This window comes from Lutjanus erythropterus, chromosome 14 (genome assembly GCF_056507025.1).
Source record: "Lutjanus erythropterus isolate fLutEry1 chromosome 14, fLutEry1.hap2, whole genome shotgun sequence".
NCBI lineage: Eukaryota > Metazoa > Chordata > Actinopteri > Lutjaniformes > Lutjanidae > Lutjanus > Lutjanus erythropterus.
This window is the reverse complement of record NC_139330.1, coordinates 7,508,358-7,533,198: the sequence shown is the minus strand read 5'-3', so window position 1 is coordinate 7,533,198 and position 24,841 is coordinate 7,508,358. Positions and strand designations below refer to the sequence as shown.

The 24,841-nt window shown below is 40.7% G+C and overlaps 1 protein-coding gene across 1 annotated transcript in view; it reads left to right on the top strand.

Moving 5' to 3' along the window:
- kcnk12 (potassium channel, subfamily K, member 12) overlaps window positions 1–24,592 on the top strand; it is a 34,641-nt gene extending 10,049 nt beyond the window's left edge. Inside the window, exon 2 of the mRNA XM_084735959.1 lies at window positions 23,020–24,592. Within this exon, the coding sequence (XP_084592085.1) occupies window positions 23,020–23,912 (893 nt within the window). The 3' untranslated portion in view covers window positions 23,913–24,592. The remainder of the gene's footprint in view (window positions 1–23,019) is intronic.
- The last annotated feature ends 249 nt before the right edge of the window (window positions 24,593–24,841 follow it).

The following is a 24,841-nucleotide window of genomic DNA, read 5'->3' as shown; positions in this document are numbered from 1 at the left end:
TAGTGAAAGTTGACACCACGTAGTGTCTGAGAAATGACAAGACGGAGAGACTGCAGAGTCCTGTTAATGAACACTAGACCTGTGCTAATACACCACATAAGACAAGTTACATGCATATAATTGTTTGTCAGGTTTTGTGTTCCAGTTACAAACTAATTATCTTTTCTCAACATAAAAGGACTTGATTTGTTGATTGATTTCATCATCAATCATACAAACTATACTTGCCAACACCAATTTTCCCAGGAGACTGTTTTTCATTGCCGTCTCCTGGTTTCTTTCCGGGGTCACAGTTCTCCTCTATTTGTCCTGATTCATGACAAATTTTCACAGCTTTTTTACTTTTTGTTAACACAACCTGTTTCTGGTACTGCACAGTGTGTAAAAGCCCACTCTCCTCAGTGAGCGATGGACCGAGAAATGGGAAATACTCAGAGAAAGAAATCAAGCAAATGTCAGAGAACCTGGAAAGAAGAATTCCCATGCCCAGTTGCGTAAAAACACTCAGGCTAATGTTTCCCTTATATTTTCGTCAAACTGCCACTTTACACCACATGCAACATGTATGCAGCACAACTTGTGTATGTCTGCTGCAAAGCATCTACAGCCACCAAAATACATTAATCAGAATGGTAGTGGACTTCTTCTATTTATACCAGATGTGAATGCAGCATGTTGCAGCTGCAGCAGACCTGCAGCATTCAGCAAATATAGAACAGAATTCTGTTTTTGCTGCATGATGCAAAAGTTGCTGCAGCACACAAAATAATGCTTAAACACATATAAAATTAGTTTTTCAGTCATATGTGTGTGGCCAAGTGGTAAAACAGAGTTAAACTATTAAACTATTTTGGTAATTGATTGATCATTAAAGTTATTTTTCATGAAAAAATGGCAGAAATATTGTTTTCAGCCTCTCAAATATGGAGATTTCCTGATTTTCTTTATTATTATATAAACTGAATATCTTTTAGACTGACAAAGTGAGACATTTAATGACATTACCTTGAACTTTGGATGGACATTTTCTGACATTTCGTAGATGTTGCAGCCCTGCATTATACATGACAATAAACTTTAGTGTTTGTTGTTATTTGATATCTGCTAATAAATAAAGCAATTTGTACATTTCCAATTTCCAAAAAACATTTACACTGAACTCTACCTCCTTATTTTTGAGGGCTTAAAGTTGGCAAGTAGGATACAAATGCAGTCTGACACTATTTTCAGTTCCTTTTCAAGAATGTTGTGATAAAGAGATTATAATTTTAGCAAACTCCAGAAAACTACAAGCTTGTTGTGTCATGACCAGATTTAGAAAAAGTCATGCCCTCTCCCTTGTTGTACCGCTGTACAGTGTTAATAAACAATCAGGTCTAATGCTTTAGTGGGTGTTATGTTCCCCGTCTTCTTGTGCCAATTCAAAAAGTGCTGATTTGGCAGCCGAGTCTCGCTGAGGCACACTTGTGAGGTCTGTGCGACTATTACACGCCTGTCTGACCAGGGCCCACGTATCTGGGATGAAACCGCAAACTGAATTTGTTCTCTGTACTGTACCGCTCTGCGTAATTCATGTGCCTCAGAGGTTTCAAGACAACGTCACCTCAGACTGGCAGAGTGTGCGTTTGGCATTTAAGCAGTATGAAATGTCACATGATAGACAGCGTGGACTCCTGAAGGCTGGCTGTGTTTTTGCTTTGATGTGGTGTTCGTATTTAGATTAACCGCTCGGAGCTGCCTCGCTGGGACAAAACCATCTGTGTTGTTGTTACTGCTGGTGTATGTTATAAATTTGCTTTCAGGAGGTGGGTGGGAAAGGTTTGCAATCTGTGAAAGCAGAATCAGCGGTGCACGGCAATGTTTCAGACTTGTTCTTGCCTTCTGTCTCTCACTTCAGCGCTGCTGCGAGACGATCCCAGACAGTGTTGACTCCTGTCTAACATCTCAAAACTAATGCACCTTTGTTCATAACTATCACTGCACTCTCATCACTTTATACACTGTCTTTCTGTGGGACAACAGTGCAGTTGTGTTACAAAATAGAGTCTGCTCATATTGCACAACCAGTACATTACATAATGAGATGAAGATCACTTTACAGTTCATTTTACAGAGCCATTTGAAACTGGTCAGCGTGACTCTATTTCTTTACTTTGTCTCTGCGGCCGTCATTTTTCCCTCTCTTTCCTTCAGATCTCCTGGGCAGCTCTGTGAAATCACAGACTCAGAGGAAATGTCACTGTTAAAAATGGAAAAACAGAGGGCCTTCGGTCACATGAAAGGCACTGGGGGTCTCTTTAGATTGTGCGCAGTCCAGACGCTCAGCACAAAAACCCGGTCCCCAATGAGGTGGTGAAGCCAAATTGCACCACTGCTGCAGAGACGGTCCACAAGGCTGTTTCTAGTTGTAAATTAATCTGCCTTAAAGCTGCACTGACCAATATTTTTACATTAACGCTGGAAAATAAGGACTGTGTGTAATGCAAAATGAGTCACTCGTCTCTGAGCTCATCGTTTAAGTTTATGGGCCACGACTTGAAGGCACTACAAGGAACACTCATATTTTGTTGATTTTGGCCCTGGCCTGGCTAACTGGCTAACGTCCTGCTCACTGAAACTTTGCCCATTAATACTTCTGATTTCAAGAAGACTCCAACCTGGCAGCAAACATTAAGAACAACTTTGAAGAAATGTTCTTGCTAATAGTCTTGTTTGCTTATGCAGGTCATATAGAGGCATTGGTCATAATTTGAGACTGTTTTATTACCACTTTAAAAACTCCTTGTAGCACCTTTAAGGCTTTTGTTTCTCTTTCACTGCTTGCACCAGACCTGCAGGTGAAACTAACCAATGTAGCTATTTACACCCTGGTTGCAAATAGCATTGTTGGCTACTGACACCTGAGTGTTTGTCTCTGCCATGCTAGAAGTCTTTTTTTTTGCATAATGTTGTCTCAGTCTTAAGATGCATAGAATTGTGTAACTTAATAAGGAAACAATTAACAAGACCAGGCTTCTCCATTTACACAAAAATATATATAACTGGTGCATTCATAAATAGCTCAGACAAATCCCTCTTATTCTACCTGTAAAGTCGGAGGACTGGGTGCCTCATGATGTGGAGTGGAAATGTACCTGTGTGTGTGTGCGTGTGTGTGTGTGTGTGTGTGTGTGTGTGTGTAGGACAAAGCTGCTGAGATGCACTGGCTTCAATAAATCCCCATCTTTAACTGCTGCTGTACAGAATAGCTGTACACACCTCTGCGCTCTGTCACAGCGGGTCATAAATCCGCCTTCTCTTGCTAAGGCGTGTACTCGCCTACGTCCAGTAACTCACAGACTGGAATCATCATGGCCAAGTGATACCAAGATCATTTTAGAGGACACAGCAGATTTGCTGGGCCTCCTCCTCCTCAAACTGATTAGCATTTCACTGATTCTGCTCTTTGAACCGACAAGGAGAAGAGAGGATAAACTCCGTGTGCTCTTTGCACTCTGCAGTCCTCTGACTTGTCTCCTAGCAGGACAAACTCTGATGGCCATTTTAAGATTTTATCTGGTGTTAATATTTTGATTATCATCAGTTTCTGTGACAAACCAATTTGCGCTGGTGCTGATGTCAATGCTGACTTGCAGCTACGAGAGTTTAAATCTCCCCCATAAGCAGAAAAGTCGCTCTCTTGAAACTTTCGGCAACCTTTGACGCAGTGAAATCACACACTTGCAGAGACAAAGTGTCGCCATGTTGCAGGAAGCCTGCTGAGCAATTCCCCTACTGCACCAGCTGAACATTTATCTGTGTCTTGGGGTCATGTATATAAATAGTTATCAATGTTAATAAGCTAACAGCAAGTTGGCGAACAGCGTGATTTGGCAGCCGTCCATTTGTGAAGTAGGGCCTGAGCAGAGAGAGAGACAGGAGGACGGGCTGTATTATTGTGTCTTTCAACTGCCCAAATAAAAACAATTCACTTAAGTAGTATATCTGGTAGTTGTAACCGGGGTTGGGGGGGTTACTTTAAAAATGTGCTCCAATAAAGTTACTAATTACCTGTTAAAAACTTTCTGTTACTTTTGCATGACCTCAACACCAAATATGGTGAAATTGTTCAGCCTGATAGTTTGTCCAGATATTCCTTTCTTTGTTTATGTGTGAATGAATGTTAATAGAATTTGTTGTGAACATTCAAATGTATTAAAATTACTAGTATGGTATTCACACTTCATGCTGAAGCTTCAGGTAAACTGACAGAAACTTATTTTGTTCTGGGGCTTTTGTTTTTACCCACATACCATCCTGTTCACCGGCATCACCACCCACAGCCCCCCAGTATTTTTCTGTAATAGTCGGTGTTGACAGGTAAGCTAGCTAACTGGATTTCTGTGTAACTAACATTAGTGGTTGTTCTGTACAGCTAACGTTAAAGACAAAATGTTGAAATTTCCAATACCTTTCTTTGTATTCTAATCATGTAATCCTGTAACATGTAATCTGTTACTCCCCAAGCCTGGCTGAGGTACATTAAATATCCTCTTACACCTCCTGATAAAATCACGTTTCTTGGAGTCTCGGTCAAAACTTGTCGACCAGACCAAACACAATTAGATTGCAGCTCGTAAGAGACTTTGCAAAGACGAGGCACACATGACCTTGAATCAGTAAGATGGTTGATCATGATGATTAGATTACAAGATGAAAGAATTGACAGAGCACTATGTCATTCCTGGAGCTACAGATCATGGGCTGCATACTAGTGCGAGTCATGACAACTACATATTACACATCTGCGTTCAAGACAAATGACGAAACACTAGAGCTGGTTGATTGGAAACTCGGCGCAGTGCTGCCTGCTCATGTTGAAGTTTTCCCATAATGTGTTTGGATTAGAGGAAACATGTAATCTTGATCCTTTTCTCTATCCACAGAATAATGTGCTTATTTCAGTTAAAACCATGTGAGATTCTCAGTGAATCCATGATGCCCTGACTGGAGCTTAAAGGGATAATTCAGATTATTTGAAGTGGGGCTGTATGAGGTACTTATCCATTGTCAGTGTGTTACTTACAGTAGATGGTGGTCAGCACATCACCAGTTTGGAGAAGCAGCAGGAGTCCCAGTGTAGGAAGCTAAGCAACGTACTGCTGTGGACAGGGTCAGCAGCCAAACGTATTTTAGAGGGTGTTCACACCAGCTGTTTAGTCCACTCCAACCAGTCCCTGGAGCATTTTTAATGCCCTTGGTGTAAAATGTTTGTGTTGGTGTAAGTGCTGGACTCAAACTCTGGTCCCCACCAAAAACACTCTCTGGTCTGCCTCAAAAAGGTGTTCTCAGAATGAAGTTTAGTTTCTCTCCTGTGTCACTGTTTGTACTTTCAGGTATCTGCCTTTTTTTTACTTCCTTGCAAGACATCTGGATTTGCGAGATCATGCGAGAATCCTCCTTGCCAGGCTTGAAGTTATCCATTTGTGCCCAGACTACAGGCAGATTTGGGCGTGGTTTTGGATGTCGACAGTGAAAATCATCCATGGAAGCAACTCATTTCGAGCAAGCAATGGTGGCTCCTGAACAGGAATATTTCTCCATTGAAAGAAGAGGAAAGAACAGCACTAAAGGCCTCTCTCGATGGAAAAGATGGTTTTGTTCTTCTCCCGACCGGCTTCAACAAGAGTTTGATCTGATTGGTTGAACTTAGCCCGTATAAGTTCTGAGTTGTTTTTTTGAAAGTGCCTGCTCCTTTCCAAACTAATTCAACAACTTCTCCAATGGCTCTGTGAACAAAGCTTCTGTCTTGCCAGGTTATATTTTAGTCTTCCATTTTTCCTTTTAGCTGCATAGGAGTCATATTAAGTCTGAGTTTGCTCTGTTTGGAGAGAGCAATATTTGGAAATATAACAGTGATTTCCCATTGGAATAGGCTGTCTGACAGCAAGGTAAAGCAGTAAAAATATTCTAAATATACTGTACACTTACTGTAGACTAATATTGATTTCTTTAGGTGGGCCTTTTTGCAGGTGGCTAAAATTATAAATAATAACATTTCTGCTGACCCTGTCCACAGCAATATTGCTCAGCTTCTGTACAGACACTCCTCTGCTTCTCCAAACTGGAGGTCTGTCCGCCAAAATAGGTAATACATTTACTATTGATAAGTACCTCATATGACCCCACTTCAAATAGTCCAAACTATCCCTTTTACTTCAACTAACCCATTTAATGGTTGTACTTTTTTGTCACCAGCCAGCGCCAGAAAAATCATTCAAGTAACACTTCAGTTACTTCTCCTACATTTATTTGGCATACGTGTTGATTTTCACAATTAAAGAATAATTGTTCCTGGAAAAACCCCAGCATCACACGTAGCAGAATGTGCTGAAATGCATAAATTTTTGCCAGCATTCACAAATTACTCAGCTACCTCCAGGCTGGCAGCCTCTGGCAGAGTCAGACAGTCTCAGACTCATAGTGGGCACATTCAGTTAATAGAAAGTAAAACATCATTTAATTGTGAGCAACAGAGCATCGCCTCTTCATTTCTCTGAGGCGGTATGATCCTTGTATGATCCGAGATCATTATTGCAGCTGTCAGTAGCTGAGCAGTCCCTGACAGGAATCGGCTTTTTTGCACAGCCTTGAATTTCAGGGACTTGTGCTTTTGCATTAGCAGTAATGAAAAACCATTAAATCGAAAGTCCGCTGAACCTGGAGCATTCATTTGCTGCCGGCATCTGATTCCACTGTTTGCATGAAATGGCTAAAAATCCAAAACAGCTATTAAAGACATACAGGACACTATAATAAAAATAATAAAGTCAGTACAGCTGATTCACTCAGTGCCTGCTTCAAAAACTCAACACAAATTGCCCCACTGTGCAACAAAGAAAAGGCAGAGAGAAGACTACTTACCTCCACACCACACTAGAAAACCAAACAAAGCAAAAAGATACCAAAATCTAGGGGAATAATGAAAAAAATATGCAAATGGCTCCTAGTTTGGATCCCAGCGAGCTACCATATGTTATGCCCCTAGCCTACGGAGAGCAGCACGAAGGAAAAAATAAAGCTGGTTAAACCAACTTTTATGTTTATTAAGTAAATAAATGAAACAGGATAAACTAAATGGTGTGGAGGGACTGTGCTCCTGCAGAGTCTGCTGACTGGCTGAGTTTGGATGGAGGAATAAGGGCATTTTGTAGTGCATGGTTCAGGTGCAACTGATTAGAGGGATGAGTTGCACAAAAACTACACTTGTTGTAACAAAGAAGAAATCTGTAACACATTTACTGTAATGAATCATTAGATTAGCAGTGTATTAAACAGTGCAAAGTCTGCGGTTAATTCAAGAATACTCTAGCTGCTAGTTTATCAAAATGAAACACACCTCGCTGTTTAACTGACAAGCCTCTCTGTAGCCTTTATTGTAGGTTTACAACTTGCTTCAACCATAACTTTACATTAAATAGGATCTCAACCTATTAATTATACAGTCTATGGCTCCAGCTCTTTATTTGGACCGCAGTACTTATTTTTGTCTGTCAGTTGTAACATATTGCTCCTTTAATTTAGCCTTACCATATCCTGTATGAGCGCCAAATCTGTATTATCTACTATGCTGAACATGGAGGCTTATCGCTCTGATCTGAGGGCGATAGTGTTTCAAAAGCTCCACCTGGACAGGTGTGTTTACTCTGGGGAATAATACAAGAGGGCTTATGCAGGTAAGCTTTTATTCAAACACTGACTGTGCGTACAGTACAAGATAATAGGAAACACAAGGACATAGCCTTTAGATCATTCAGGGAGAAGCTATTAATCTGATGAGAGAATGACTCCTCAGTCTCATGAAAGGACCAAATCTGTGTTAGCGTTTGTGGACGAAGCCACACGAATATTAATTTTGATTCTGATTATTTAAGCCCCGACTTACCTGTCAGTTAAACTGTGCGACAGCGGACTCTACATGTCGAGTCTTTGCAGCTCTTTTCGAATTCTGCAACGATCTAAAACAGACGGAGAAAAAACAATAATTGTTGGCGCAGATCCAGAGACAATGCAGCAGATTTTTTTTGACAACAAATCAATACAGACAGCAGCGGAGTCATCAGTCCTCCTGCCTCTCTTTGCCAGTGAATTAAGCGCTGAGATACAATTTAAAACACCAGACTCAGTTACAGAGGAGCCAAATGAATCACAAAATCAGAGAAAGAAGGTATTTCAGCACGTGTTTTATTGGGCAGGTTTGTGTTGCTCTTTAAATGTCACCCTGTTACTTCGAACAGCGTCTGAGCTGTGAGTCTTGTAATTTATATCTGCACCAACCTGCTTTAATTTAGGATCACGTCAGTCCGTTCCTTCTAATTATTGCACAGCCATGTGTAACACAAAACACTCATTATCAATGCTTTGACATGCAGAACAGACAACATTAATGTATCGCCTATATTGTGTGTGGGTGAGCTGGGTGTGAAATTCAAAACTGCTCTGCCTCAGGGCCCCATAGAAATATTGTTGCATGTGTAGGCTTTGGGTTATTTATATTACTATGGCCTTTCTTTAATTTGCATGCAGATGCAACAGTATAGCTGCATATCGAACCAAAAATATAAATGCAACACTTTTATTTTTGCTGGCGTTTCTATTAGCTGAAGTAAAAACTCTGATTATTATTCTGTGGATGCAAAAGGTTTATTTCTAAAAAATTCATGTTAGTGACTTCTTCTCCTTTACTGAGATATTCCGATTAGAGCGCAAAACAAAAGAAAAACCAGCTACTACTGCCAGTGAAAAAACACTGAAGACAAAAAGTTGAGAGATTATAAACAAAATGTCAAGAAAGGAAATATTCTTTACTTATTAAACTGACCAAAAATCTGATCATCTACTGAATTCAAGTTTTTCTCTTTTAACAAACTAAGACAAGCTTTAATTGCCTTGTTTACTCGTTGTAAAACACTTTCAAACTCGACAGAACAGCAATGGAAAAGTCACCCAAATCATCTTTATTAGTCCTCCCTCTGTTCAAACAATCATAACGTGATCATGACGTCAGCTCTAACAGGGTCTATAGGGCAGTAGATTTTTTTTCCAAGGAGGGCAAAGTCATCATCCGCCCTCCCCTGCTTCTGATTGGCTAATACTCATCGCTTTTATTGGTTAGGTTCGTTCGGTTTAGGCATGAGGACTGATTGATTACGTGTAGGATAAGATTATTGGGGTTAGCCAATCAGACATTCCTGGGAAAAAAACTGCTATCTGTATCTTTATGTGAAATAGCCATAGTCCAGCGCGTAATAAATATCTTTTTTCAAGATAAAACTGCACATTTTAGAGCGTCTTTTGATTGTGACCAGTCCAAGGCACACCTGTACAATAATCATGCTGTTTAATCAGCATCTCGACTTGCCACGCCTGTCAGGTAGATGGATTATCTTGGCATAGGAGACGTGCTCACTAACACTGATTTTAACAAACTTGGAAACAAAATTTGAAAGAAGAGGTCTTAGATCGTTAACTTCAACTCATGAAAATGGGAGCAAAAACAAAAGTGCTGTGTTTATATTTTGACTCATTCTATCATCTGATTTTTGCAAAACTAACAGCAAAGAGTGAATGCTCCTATTATTATCCAGTGTGCCAGTAATGCTGGCAGCTCCTCAGCAGATGGTGGGGTGAGGATGTCTCAGGTCTGGCCATGTTTCTGCTTCCTCAGCCCTCTGTCCTCACTGCAGACCCCTGCCATGCCACCCCATGACTAATTATTTCCTGTTCGTCACAGAAACACAGGCATCAGAGGGACGTGGCGTTCTCTGCTGCCGCTCCTATCAGGCCAATTTAAGACTATTCCCACTGGTGGGACGCAGTTGGTTTGACTGGGAGCTTGTTTTTAAGCTCTTTAATTGGGGACATTGGGAGGCAATATGAGGCAGAGATTTGATTTTTGGTTTGCAAAGCAGTCACATAATGAATCTTTGGGATCCATTTTCAGGCCTTCTGGGAGTTGTGTGGGAGGGGGCGCTGTCCTCAATGACACGCGGTGACCTTCAGATTCAATATGGCTCGGACAGACGAGTGAACGTACAGCAATGTCCTTCATTCAAACGCAGACACATGACTATGAGTGCTTTTAGGTCCCCTTTATTCCCATGTGGATATCCATTAGGAGCTTTGGCCCACTTGAGCTGGCAGCTCCTGTATATTTCTCCTGTATCATGTGTGTCTTTAGCGCCTGTCGATTAGCTCTGACTGGCCTTATATTCCCACAATTATGAGCTGAACTCACTGACACTAAAAGCAGACTTCTCTAACATGAGGCTGAAATGTGCTCAGCTTTGATGGCTGGCCTTGCGAGGCTATTTTCCAGGAAATTAATCAATGCGTCTTTTTCAGGAGACTGTTAAAAGGTGAGCTCTCATGAAAAGTGCAGTAACTTGAGCGTGGACATCATGTGCTAAATAGACAATTTCATCATTATTTTGCTTTGAATTGATGATTGACTAATGTAGCCCATTTACCTGTTTCCTCTCAGGCCATTTTGAAGAATAAGTTCTTTCTGTGGTGATATTTTATATTTTTCTTACTGCAACATGTAAAGACCATCAAGACCTGCCATCCTCTATCAGCAGAGCGAGTTCAGAGGCAGAGAAGTTGAATATTTATTCTGCCTGATTCTTTATCTGACTGAGGTTTATTAAGTTTGAATCCATGTCCTCAACCATGGCTCTGAAATATCAGGAGGTTAACTGTGCTGTGCATTGATAAATTCATGATGCTGTCCGTGGTGCTGGTGCTGTCCTGGTTCTATAATATTCTATATACAGAGGTTACTTAAAAGAACCAGTCTTCTCATCACTAGGGTTCTGCCATTGGACCATTCCTCCTGTCAAAATCTACCCAGGTGGAGGTGCTGAGGCGGAGCAGACGGAGGACCACAGAAATCGCCACCAAAGTTACACAGTGCGACAACAGGAATTAACCCTTTTACAAGTCAGTGAGTTTTGGGTTGGTGACTCGGATCAAGCCACTCGACAAAACAATGAGACTCAAGAATCAAGTCAATCAAGTCAAATAATGTTGCGTAATGAAGGAACAAAAAAATGGAGCCCTCTATTTGTGACAGAATTTTAAATCTGCAAAAACTTTTTTGCAGCTTTTCTCCACTTGCTTCAACCACAGACAGTATATTAACTGAAATTCCAATCTATTTCATAAACAGTCTATGGCACTAACTTGCTATTTGGACTGCAGTACTCATTTTTGGATGCTCAGTTGTTGCATATTGCTCCTTTAGAGATCTGAAGAAGTCTTCAGTGAGGAGAACTTACAAACCTTGGGCTGAGTACAACAAACAGATTGGAAACTTGTAACGTACTGAGAAACACAGAGAGTTTTTGCTCTTGTTATGGGATTTGTTGACAATAACAAAAGCAGAGTATTGCCAGTCGCGTGGAGCATTTCCAGTTATGAAAATGGGTTAGAATCTGCTACTATAACTCTGCTGTGATGATATGTTTATATGCTTATTGGGAAATCATTTCTTCTGCTCCGTTGTTTCGATATACATACTGCTGGAGAGCAATTCAGCGTATCTTACCAGGCGATATTTCACTCCAGCTGAGGAGAGTCTGAACAGTGTACTTTATAGATTTATGCTGTTAACTCCTTTGTACTGCAGACTCTCCAGATAATGAGATACCTGTTGAGTGTCAGAGGTTTTTTTTTTTTTTTTTTTACAAATCTCCTTCACTCAGAGTGGTTTAAAATGCGATGATTGATTAGTTCTCACAGGCAAGTGGTCTTGTAAGTGTAGTAGCATCAATACTTCTATTTACAACACTTACTGTCATTTGAGCTATTTGTTTAGATCCCGATTGTACTACACAACTTAATGAGGCATTGTAATTTGCAATCGGACTGTAATGAGAGCTGCTCTGTCTCAGCTGTGTCAACTCTCCAGCTGCTGCTGAGCACAAGAGATTTAAAATTGACCACCGGTGATAAAAGCTGACCTAAAAAGTGAAATCACTACAGCGCACTAATGATCTGTTTTCATTGGTCCCCCTGTTTAAAGTCCCCACAGTCTGATAACCATCAGAGCATCTTCTTTTCTTCTCTTAAAACTGTCAAATGGTAATTAATGGATACTAATGGCACCATTTCCATCACGTTCCTCCTGGTTGAATCTCTGGTGTGTAATTATGTGTGCAAGCATCATTAGCCATTAAAGCATAACATCATTTCTATGTTGATTTGAGAATACTTTATTTAATGTTAATGAATAAATATTCTCCCAGGGCTGTGATTTAATTTGATTAGCACACATATGATTTCCTGCCTTATGAAGTTTCCGCAGAATTAAATGACTCATTTTGGCTCGGACAGAGTGGAAAGATTAGAGAGTGCTCGCCAAGGTCAGCAGCAGCGGGATCTCTGGTCCGGACTGCCGACCTCAGTCGACACAATTAAATTAGCATTAAAGGGAAAGTTCATCCCAAAATCAAAAGTCCATATTTTTGCTCCCACCTGTAGTGCCATTTATCCATCTAGATCAGGGGTCCTCAGTGTTTTTCATGTAATGGACTTGAGAAACGGAGCAGCTGTGATTAGCAGCAGCTGCTAAGTCAGCAGCAGTTGTAGCATGGCTAATGTTAGGTGTGTTGGCCTCATCCTCTGCATGAGTAACTCTTTGGACCCCCAATTGTTGATGCCCTCTCTCTAGTGTTGTATAATAAAACTAAAAAGCACTCACAAAACCCACCACATTTAAAAAAGGGGTGGGCGGATCAATCCCAAAATATCGATACTTCCGGTTTTGTTTTTGAAGATTGATTCTGGTGTCAATATGATCAATATCAAAAAAGGGATCAGCTTCAGTTTCTCTCTTCCATGTTCTACCATTTGTATTTCATCGAAGAGCAGACCTGTCATAGTTAGGGGGTTTGTTTTGCCTTTGCTTTTGTTTTGTGTGTCTGCCCATCTTGTCTGTCTTTTCTTTCCGGCCCTTTTGATTTCCTATTCCACCTGCCCCTAATTAGCCCTTTGTGTATATAGTCAGTTGTCAGGTCATCAGCGTCTTCTCCCCAGTGTCTCTGTGTCTCTCCTGTGCGCCTGCCGTTCTCTCAGGTACCTTTTGGATGATGTTTTGTTTTTGTTTTTTGATTACCGTCTTTTGTCGGTTCAGTATTGACCCCAAAAATGCAGAGACACAAGACACAGGCGTGAAAGAACAAAAAGGGAAACTTTAATGAACTTACTGGGAAGAAAACACAGAACAACAAAGGACAGCTGACGAGTCCAGGAAAGTATAAGCAAGTGCAAATGGGGGTGACTGATAAGAGTTAGAAAGAAAAGGTCAAAGGTCATGGCCACTCAAGATATGACAAAATGTCTAATTGGATCAAATGATGTCATGCTGACATTTTATATCCAAAAGGTCAAAGGTCAGCTTCACAGTGACATCATCATCAAGTCCTCTGCTGTAAAAATAGTGTCTAAGTGAAGACAGCATGTTTCTCACTGGAAATTATTCTCTGCAATCATACACGATAACTTCAGTTTTGCTAATAAAAAATATGCTTAATACACTTAATATGTTTTTACTTAGTTTAAAATCTTCACCACACACTTTATAATGAGTCTGGACACACATGGATGTAAACTTGAGTGGTTGGCGGAGTAATACAACTGCGGGGCTGTAATTCTAGTGCTTTGAGATGATTAACTACTTAGGTTGTCCTTTTAATCAGAGCCAATTATTTCAACTCATCTTTACTCATCAGGGCACGATGAACAGGGATTTTGTTGTCAACATTTTTGTCATTTAGTTAGTCAGTCAGTTACCATTAAAATTTGTGTTGACAAAATTCACACTGAAGCCAAGTGCCTTGTGCTTTTATTATACTGGAGACAAGGCAGACATCTCTACAGGCACTACAGGCTGGAGGAAAAATACCTATTTTTGATTTTGGGTTGAACTTTTTCCTCTAAAGTCTAAAGTCTCTGTGAGTAAAGTCAGAGAGCGTTTGGTTTCAGGTCGCCTGTCCTTTGCTTTCTATTATTGTTCTGTTTTCCCTAATGCATCCTGACACAGTAGTCTGGAGTAATGGCTCTGAAATGCTACACTGAATCGATGCCTGGTGCCTTTTCCTCTCTTAGGTAATTTACTTGGTAATGAGAGACGGTGCAGACGACTGTCTCTACGCGCACGGAGAAGATGTAATCTGTTTTCCCTATTATTCAGTTGGGTTAAAAAAGACTTGAGCTGCTAATTAATTAACAATGAGACACTGAAATAGGATTTCACCGAAGGACTTAATTTGGGTGATCACTGCCCCTCACCTTCCTGTCACCCAGGGGTGCTTCACTGTCTGCTACTGAACTTTATCACCACACACTCTTAGAAATAAAGGTGCTAACTAGAACCATGGAGAGTTCACCTCATTCCCGTAGGAAAACCCTTTTTGGTTCCTGGTAGAATCTTTTAATAAAGGTACCGAATCCTTGGAGGTCTACCTAAAACTCAATATAAGGGGTCGTACCTACAATCACCTGATGTCACACAGAACCCCCTGTGAGAGGTTCTACAGAGAACTCTTCTAGGGTGTAGTGGTTCCACTCAGAACCTTGTCCAGGGGTTCTATCTAGAACCTCTTCAATTTCTAAGGATGCTAAGAAGAACCCACCCAAGGGGTTCTACCAAGAACAAAACCTGCAACACTCAACAAGTATCTCTAGATTGTTGGGGTTTTATCAAGAACCCACCAAGGAGATTCTACTAAAAACTCTTAGATTTCAAGGGTTTCATCTAGAACGCACCCAGGGAGTTCAACCGAGAACCCTTTTATCTTCCACAGATTAGATGAAGATGGTGCTGTGATGTGGAACCTTATGTGAAGTGGAACTTAAACAAAGAGCGAAGATCGTTATGTGCACAGTTACATTCAGGAACATTACCACTGGTCTGGTTTAATGCCACTCCAGAGGAGGAGTGAGCTCAGTGAAAGTGAAAATGAGATTCGTTTTTTGTTTTGCTGTCCTGCCTGTGACTGCCCTGTGTTTATGCTGACTTCTTTTGGCCGGATTAGTATGAAAAGCTTGAGCTGTGCTTTGGAAAGGGAGCCTTTTTTGTTGCAGATTTTATTTGTCAAGCTCAGGAGAGACAGCAGAGTATTCTGTTTAGGTCGGAGTTATGAAATGGACTGTAATTTTGTATTGAAAGGAAAATGTTTGGTATTTGGTGTCTTATAAACCCATGAGAGTTGGGCACTTTTTTGTGCATGACACGAAAATAAAAGGAAATCAATTAACCATATTATCTAGCACTCAACCAGGATGTTCTACCAAGAATCCTTTAGTATTCCAAGGTCTTTATTGCAAGGGTTTTACAGAAGCCAGCTAAGGCATTCTACCAAGAACCCTTTTATCTTCCAAAGGATTTATCTAGGTGGTTCCACTGAAAATCATCATCATCAATCATCATCATCCAGCTGGTTTTACCGAGAATCCCTCTATATTATGGTACAAACAACTCATGACAAGACAAAGAGTAAGAGAGTAGAGTTTTTCAAGGATTTCAACAATCATTGAAGATCTCTTTCTTTCAAAAAGGGTTATTTGGATGAAAAAGAACCGTTGGTGAACCCTTTCTTGTGTTGAGTGAGGTGTGTATACATGTGGACACACCAGGGTTGTGTTCCTTCTTGTCTCTATAAAACAATCTGTATCAATCAGTGTTGATCTAAATGACCCGCCATATCAACAGCAAACCCACAGGAGAGTGGTTTTCAGTGTGAGAGATAAGGTCAAAAAAGCCATTTTGGGTATCATAAAGGAAGTATTGTCTTGATATTGATGTCATTTATTACCTGACAAAGATGGTTACAGGCGGGTTGGTGAAAAAGAGAGAGAAAGCGTGCTCTAATGCTCTGAGAAGACTGAAATGGAGGATGGGCATGATGGAAAAATCAATTAACCTTGGCCTGGAAGTGAACTGCTTGATCTTTCAGCACGATTTTATTTGTTGACAAATATACCATCTGCTGTTCATGGGATAAGGGGCATGACATTGTGTGTGTGTGTGTGTGTGTGTACATGAAAGTGTGTGTACATGTGTGTGGTCGCTTCTGCCCTGGGAGAGAAGTATGAACATTTTGTGTGTTTGCATAAAAATAACCATAAAATAAGAGCAGAAAATTTGCATAGAGATATTAAACGTAAATAGTTACAAGAAGTATGTGTGTAAGAGGTAAAAATGCAAATGTTCATTTGCTGCCTGAAGCTTCAACATTACATACAGTCAGTGGCGGACTCAAGCTGTGTGTGGGACAGGAGAAAAAAATAACATAAAGAAGGTACCAGCTGCATGTGGGGGAGCGCCGGCACACAGAAAGTCGTGCTGCATCTATTGTAAATGAGTTCCAATCCATGGTTTCAATCAAAATAGTATTATTGCATACAACAACTACACCTCTGTAATAAAAGTGTGCTTGAAAATATTAATTATTTAGCTATTTGGAAGTGCTCAAAGGTCATTTTCAAGTGGGGCGGCCTATATAGCACATGTATCACTGCATTTTCTCCACTTGAAGGGACCCCAAGAGAAGGCATTTTCATGCTTTATCCACTAGAAGGTCAGTTTTTCATGATTTATCCATAAAGGCACTTAAGAGGGTGTGTTTCCATGTTCTATCCACTAGAAGGACAGCCTAGAGGGCACTTTTCCATGTTTCATCCACTAGAAACACATCCTAGTGGGCACTTTTTCATGTTTTACCCACTAGACAGGCACCCTAGAGGGCACCTTATTATTTTTTCCACTGGAAGGGCACCCTAAAGGGCAATTTATTATGTTTTATTTACTATGGGGGCATCTAAGAGGGCACTGCTGCTGTGTTTTTTTGAAATATGCTCTCCTGGGTCGACACATTGTGTGCTTTCTACATGTTAGATGTTTTGGAATATGACTGATTGATGTTTTGTGCTCAGAAAATTAATTACGACATAAGCCCGAACGGGATAACCCACAAATGGGTCCTGAGAGGAATCTGGAGGGACTACCAAGAACAATATTCATGTTATGCAAAATTATGTTGATTTTTTATGACTTGAGTGTACTTTGTGCTTTTTAGCTCGCTGTAGTGGTGACAATATCGATCTGTCAGTCAGTGTACCATTCTGGTTGAGCTTGAAACATCTCAGCAATTATTAGAAAGTTTGTTCAGGTAATAAAGGGAAATTCTGGCTCCCTTCATGTGGATGTCGTGTCAGTGTTGATGGTAAATGTAGTCCATAAATCCTTTAGTGCTGCTACACTGAATGGGAAATGAATGAGAGTACCTCTGCCGTAAAATCTGTTGTTCTTCCTAGTGTATCTAGTGAAGTCAATAGATGTGTATTTTGTCACCTAATGTTATGTTTTTGTTAGGGTGGTGATACCATGGTAACATGGGTGTGGGAGTCACAAGCTTGCCTGCAATGCATCCTGGTAAATATAGGTACTGCTACATGGCTCTGCAAGCAGGAAAAGAAGCAGGTTTTCTGGGTCAATATAGTAGCTTCAATTGACTACATTTACTATCAACGCTGACTGGACACCCACATGAAAAGTGTTGAATTTTCCCTTAAATGGCTCCCAGAAGAAATTTAAAAGGTTTATATTTGTCGTGCCTCAACAAGTGGATGGATTGATGAAATTTGTTACAGACATCCATGTCCCCCTCAGGATGAATAAAACAAACTTGTTGATCCTCTGACTTTTTCATCCAGTGCCATCGTCAGGTCAATTTTCAATTTGTCCAGTCCACTGGTTTATGACAGTTGGTCATTTGTTAATTTTTAGCAGGGGGGGCGGTCCAATGGGAGCCTTTTTTTTTTAGCAGCACAGATGCCACCGAATGATAATAGAAATATTATAGGAATGCCACAGGCAGCAGTGTGTCTCTATTATCCTCTCGTTCTTCTACAACTGCTACTTGTCACTTTGATCATGTTGGTGACACTGCTGTATGGAGCAGTGGCTGCCGTGAGGCAGGTCCAGGTGTGCCTTGGGATTTTGTGACAACCACACATTATTATTGCAGCACAGAATTACACAAAGACTTCTGAATGAATTTTTAATCTGTACTTTGTACACACACATTTCCCAATACAGATGCAAATTCTATAATGTAAAAAAAAAAATAAAAATAAAAAAGATCCTTCAAAGTAAACCCCAGCTTTTGCCTTTGGTGCAGTTGCCAGATGGCGAGAATTAGTGGAGTCTCTCCCTCGTTTCAGGCCATTATCTCATTTTAAAATGTGTTACCTTTCTGCTTTAAAGTGGTGTCTTGCTGTGCTGATGTAATTTTTCAAATTAGTTCTTGGATTATTTTGCTCGTAAATATTAAATCAGCAATATAGCTGCTTGCCAAATGTTGTTTGGCATTAGTAAAGAAAGAGGAAGGGCTCTTCTGTGTGAGTTTGCATGTTCTCCCTGTGTCTGCGTGGGTTCTCTCCTGCAGCTCCGGGTTCCTTCCACAGTCCAAGGTTGATTGTAGACTTTAAATTGTGCATATTGGGAGTGTGATTGGTTTTTTGTCTCTTTGTGTCAGCCTTGTGATGAACTGGTCACATGTACTCAGTGTACCTCGCCTCTCACCTAATGTCATGTATGTATGTATAGAATTAAAACTTTACATAGTTTAAGGAATATTATAGTGCAGAGATGAATCTCACAGAAGTTCAGGACTGAGAGAAAAAGGCACAAATCCATCTACTACTTCAGCACCATGGACGGCGTCAGGGATTTATCAGCACACAGCTCAGTTGGACTACTGATGTTTCAGAGCCAAGGTCAGAACCATAGATCCAAACTGTCACAACCTTCAGTCAGATAAAGAATCAGTGAGTCAGGCAGACTAGACAAACATATTCAACTGAGCAACCCCTCTGCCCCACACTCTTTCTGCTACGAGAGAATGGGGAGGGGGGTGGTAGGTTAATACGTGGGGTACATTTTGGTCATTTTGCCCTCAAAACACCACCTGGTTTCTGACCAAACACCTACAAAACTAATAACATTCCCATCAGCCTCAGCTGTGCTGTTAGCATGCAAACATGCTAAACTAAGATGGGGAACATGAGAAACATTACATCAGTGTTACGTACCACAGTACTGTGTTCCTCTTGAGCTCTCCTGTTCAGGTACTGCCCTCCCACTCTTGCAGCTGCAGTGACTGATTGGTGGCAGCTGCACTCAATCAGCAATCATTGACGAGAGTTTGCAGGCTGCAAGCCGGGGCCAGTGGGCCAGGTATGGCCAATTTACTGCCTTCATGGAGGGACAGCATTTGTGTGTTTTCTTTGTGTTTCCGGTAGCCTCCTCAGTAGAGGCAACCTGTCTCCCTTTTGGGGTTTTAGGGACCTTATTAGTGCTTTGTTATTATGTCCAGTTAGTTTGTCTGGTTTCTAAAGTAAAAGTGCAGCGTCACAGACCTACTATCATGGCTATGGACGGTGATGATTTAACCTTTTATGGCAATAAAAATCATTTGAAGTGAAGTGCAAGAGTGAAAAGTCCCTGTCTGGTTGAACTGGTAATTTCACTTTGGTCATTACCTATAATGAGTAGATGTTTCTCCATTTTAAGGCGTCAAAAACCAAAAGGTTGGAAATCACTGGTATAAATTATACTTTCATTTTCTTTCCCTCAATATTGAGCTTAATGTTCTTATCTTAATTATTTTTACACCTCTTTAGTGAATGTGGTAGCCTTCTTGCTGTTGTAACTCTGGCAGAATTTATGACATGGTTTGATTTTATAGAAGAAACAATACTTTGCTCAAATACCAAGAGCTAATGTTAACATCTGAGCGGCACAGTCTGAGCTGCACCTGTGACGCTCCCTGAGATTGAGAAGTGCCTCTTCAACATGCAGCAGAATCCATAAACATGCTCTCATCTCCTCCTCTTCTCTCCTCTCGTAACCCCCTCCTCAGCTTGAACACTCAGTCTAATTGACTAAGAAATCAGAAGATAGCAGGAAGCCAAACCACACAGCCAAGAGCAAAAATACTCAGAGGACTTACCTAAGCTTCTTCCTGGCATCCTCCTCCCCTCAGTGTAATTTTTATGTCTTTGTTTTTTTTGCACAAGTTTATACACTATAATAATATCTTAAAGGAAAAAACTGTAATATATTTACTGCAATTTATCATAAAATGACCATGATGTGCCATCAGAGATTGGGGAAACATGCTAAGTTGACCACTGACATCAACGCTACGGCCGCATCCATTCCAGGCCAAAATAACTATTTTAGTTGGCCAATGTCACATTAATTAGATTTCAAATTAATGCTGAATGTTCGTCAAATAAGTTTATGAGTTGTACGAAATGATTAATAATCTTTTATAAGGAGTAGATTTTTGTAACGGTTAAATCAAGCGTGTGTGTTTTCAGAGCAGTGAGCTTCTGTTTTCAGGATAATAGGCTTAGGTTTACATTGACAGATGACTGACGGTTATAAACAACTTGCAGTGGAAGACTTGTCTAATTACAGTGTTGTGCTCATCTGCAGTGTTGGTGCAGCCTGCCTGAGCTTCCTTGCATCTGTTGGGGAGAGACTGTAGAAACTGTATATTAAATAGGGATTCAGTCTATTTAACACTTGGTATTTGGACAGCAGTAGTCACAACTGTTACATGTTGTTCCTTTAACTGTCAGTGAACTGAATGATTTCCTCAATTATTTATAAAGCTAGACCCATTAGAATTTATGCATCCAGTAAAAGATAATGTGCATGAACATTATTCTTCTTTTGAATCACATAAAGTTCAAGTAAAGGTCCTTCCAGATGGCAAACTTTTATTTTATTTTGTTTTACAGCTAATAAATGTAATGCTGCTTTCACATTATGGCCCATTGTGTTATCACCCCCTTATTTTTCTTAACATGCAACTTCATTTGCCAAGCAAAACACTGTTTTGTTTTGTTTTTTTCAATTATTCCATAGTCACTTTCTATCTGTCCTTCACTATGATTTTACACACACTCATCTCCCAGGCAAAGCTTAGTCTTGTATCAGCATCAACACAAATGATTATGCAGTATTTCCTGCACAGTGTACTCAACTCAATCCCCCCTTTTACATCATTTTTCATTAATGACACAAATGTTTAGACACATGATTTAAGCCTCATTTAAAAACCTCATTTCGAGTTTGCTGTCACGCATCGCTTCCCTTGTCTCACAACATAATTTCTTGCCATGAAACTGAAGACATCTTATGAGTGAAATTCTGTTTTTGGCCTCCGTCAGCCAGGACAAGACGAGTTTATTTGTATAGCACATTTCAACAACAAGGCAATTCAAAATGCTTTGCATAAAACATAAAAAGCATTAAGACAAAATGTCAAAGGATCATAAAGGAATAGGCTATAAAAATACATTTCAACACAATTAAAAGACTTAAATAGAAAAAGTTAAAGTGCAGTGTAAGACATTAATCAAAAGCCTCATATAATAAAAGGCTGCCTTCAGCCTTGTTTTAAAATAACAGAGAGTTGCAGCAGTCTTATAGTTTTCTGGGAGTCACAAATATATGTGGTGCATAAAAACTGAATGCTGAATCATGTTCAGTTGTGACTTTTGGGACAGAAATTAGACATGTCCCACACAACGTGAGAGGTCTGGATGATTCATAACATTGCAGAAGCCTAAACCATCCAGTTTCTTCATAAACCAGCAGGAGTATTTCTATTTATTTGGCAGAAAGGAAACCAGTGTTAAGATCTCAGAACTGGAGTGTGATCCACTTTTTTTTTTAGTGTTCATGAGGACACGACCGTCAGCGTTCTGAATCAGCTGCAGTTGTCTGGTTGATTTTTTAAAGAGACCTGTAAAGACAGTGTTGGTTTATGGTTTTTGTTGGTCATTTCCTGTTTTATTTGTAGTTCTTTCCTTCCCTCTTGTTACTGTTGTCTTGACTTCCTGCCTTTGTCTTTTTTTTTTATCACTAATGAATTTCACCTGCTCCTTCACCTTGGCCTCGCTTGGATCTTGTTATCCTCCCCCTCCTTAGTGTATCTTTCTCTCCTGTCACAAGCAGTAGAAACAGACACACAAAGATGCGCTGAAAAATGCAGAGAGGGTTCGGCTGATAAGGATCAGAATGATTCAATAACAAAGAGCTTACGCTTTAACTGGAGCTGAAAACAGGTACAAGTGTCCCCAGGCAAAAACAGAACAAAATATAGTTCAACAAGGAGGGATAAATCCAAACAAAACACAGAGGGAAACACAAAGTAGCTTGACGTAAGATGAACTGACACCTAAGAAGAGAAAGACACAAAATTAAATACACTAGAGAAGGGGAGGATAACAAGACATAGGTGAGGACAATCACAAGCAGGTGAAAATAATCAGTGATGGGGGGGGGGGTCGGCTGGGGCTGGGCAAAGACAGGAAGTAAAGACAACAGAAGCAAGAAGGAGGGAAAGAACTACAAAATGAAACAGGAAATTACTAACAAATCATCACAGGAACAATAGTTAAGTCAACTGAAGATAAATGCAAGCTTTTCCAAATCCGTCTGAGATATAATTCATTTAATTGTTGATATATTCTTCAGGTGACAGCAGGCTGACTTTGTACTTACTTACAAACCTTGAGACCTCAAAATAGGAATGGTTTTGAAACAAATAGATTTGTCACATCACATTCAGGAATACTGAGTTACATTGTGTTACTCAAAAATGAGTAGTATGAGCAGTTTTATTAATTTAAAAAAAGGTGTGATCATCATAACAGAAACATTAGCCGACAATCATCAGTGCAGTGTTGACAGATAGTGACTGGACTTGTAAAAACATGATAGCACGTTTCCACTGCTTGACAGAAATACTGTACTATCCTGATAAATTACAGTTATCTGCATTAACAATGAAAGAGGGCAATGAAAAACAGGAGTCTCCTGGATAAATTTGGAGGGTTGGCATGTATGTCTTCCAGTTGGAGAGAATAAATGGGATCTCTCTTGTGTCTCTGCAGGTTTTGGGATGACAACACCTGTGACGGTTGCAGGCAAAGTGTTCCTGATTTTCTACGGGCTTCTAGGCTGCGCCGCAACCATCCTCTTCTTTAACCTCTTCCTGGAGCGCATCATCACACTGCTGGCCGTGGTGATGAAGGCTGTGAGGGAGCGGCGAATCAGGAACAGCGGCCTGCTCCCGCCGGGCATTCGCCACGACTTCTCGGCCTACTCCCTCCCCGGCTGGAAGCCCTCGGTGTACCATGTGATGCTGATCCTCGGCCTGTCAGCCATCACCATCTCCTGCTGTGCGTCAGCCATGTACACCCCCGTGGAGGGCTGGGGGTACTTAGACTCCCTCTACTTCTGCTTCGTAACCTTCAGCACCATCGGCTTCGGGGACTACGTCAGCAGCCAGAGCGCAGCTTACGAGTACCAAAGCCTCTACAGGGTGGCCAACTTCCTCTTCATGCTGATGGGCGTGTGCTGCATCTACTCGCTCTTCAATGTCATCTCTATTGTCATCAAGCAGGTGCTCAACTGGATGCTGGAGAAAATGAGCTGCTTGTTTTGCCAGCGCTGCAATAAAGCGAACGCCCTCCTGGGAAGACGCAACGCCATCCGCCCGGGCTCCAAGGGTCGCCAGGGACGCTTTGGCCAGGCGCCCAACTCAGATGGACCTTGCGATAGTGACACTGAGGGACGCAGACTATCAGGGGAGATGATCTCTATGAAAGACTTGGCAGCCTCTAACAAGGTGTCGCTGGCACTCATGCAGAAGCAGCTATCGGAGTCGGCTAACGGATATCCCAGGACAGTCTGTGGCAGCTCACGCCATAATGGTTTCTCTGGGGGCGTTGGCGCCCTTGGTATCATGAACAACAGGCTGGCAGAGACAAGTAACTCCAGGTAGACTCAGCGAGACAGCAAACAAAGTGTGGGAGCTCAAACCCTGAGGATGATCGCCATAGCTAAGATACAAGGCTTTGGGAAAGGATTCCCAATGTTACTGTTGTGCATGATACATGTGACTTTTTGGATACTTTTGGTTGGAATTACAAGCCTGTGGTGAAAATACAGGTAATGATGAGGATGGTTTTAGTGATGACTTGATGATGGCATGAAGAGAGAACAAAAAAAAGTTGATCTGGAAGCGTGGGGACCACCTTCGACCCATTTCATTAACCTCAAACTCAACCCAGAACAAATCACTGAAAGTCTCTAAAACATCAGTGTTAGTTTGAAGAGGAATTAGTCTGCTATACACTCTCAATATATCAGACCTACACGACTGAAATGTTGTGCTGTAAAGGAGCCAAGGGAAGCATAGAGTGCATTGTTTGTTGGCTTTGCCACTTTATTTGAATGTACATACTGAAGTGTAATCAATGAATGATATAGCACATACTGATCTATGCATTATACCTCTCATGCATTTTTGCACCATTTCAAGACCTTCCATTGATTGTGTAAACCCCATTTTCTTTCTTGACATGGGTCACGTCTTACCCTCAGGTGATTAATTTCATTTCTGAGGGAAAGCGTGCAAGGCAAAGTTAAAAAGGCACACCAAAATCGAAAAATACGTATTTTTCGCCTGGCCTGTAGCGCTATTTATCCATCTGGATTGTTTTGGTGTGTGCTGCAAAGCTGTGGTTATATCGACCACAGAGATGTCTGCCTTATCTTAAATAAAATGAGAATATGTAATGGGGCTCCAGGAAAAGGGAATCCACTGTTATAAACTGGTTGTAAATGGTAAATAAAGTTATTTGTTAACAAAGACTTAAATACAAATATAACCAAAAGAGGACAGAAGGAGGAGTTTATAATTACTTTCCA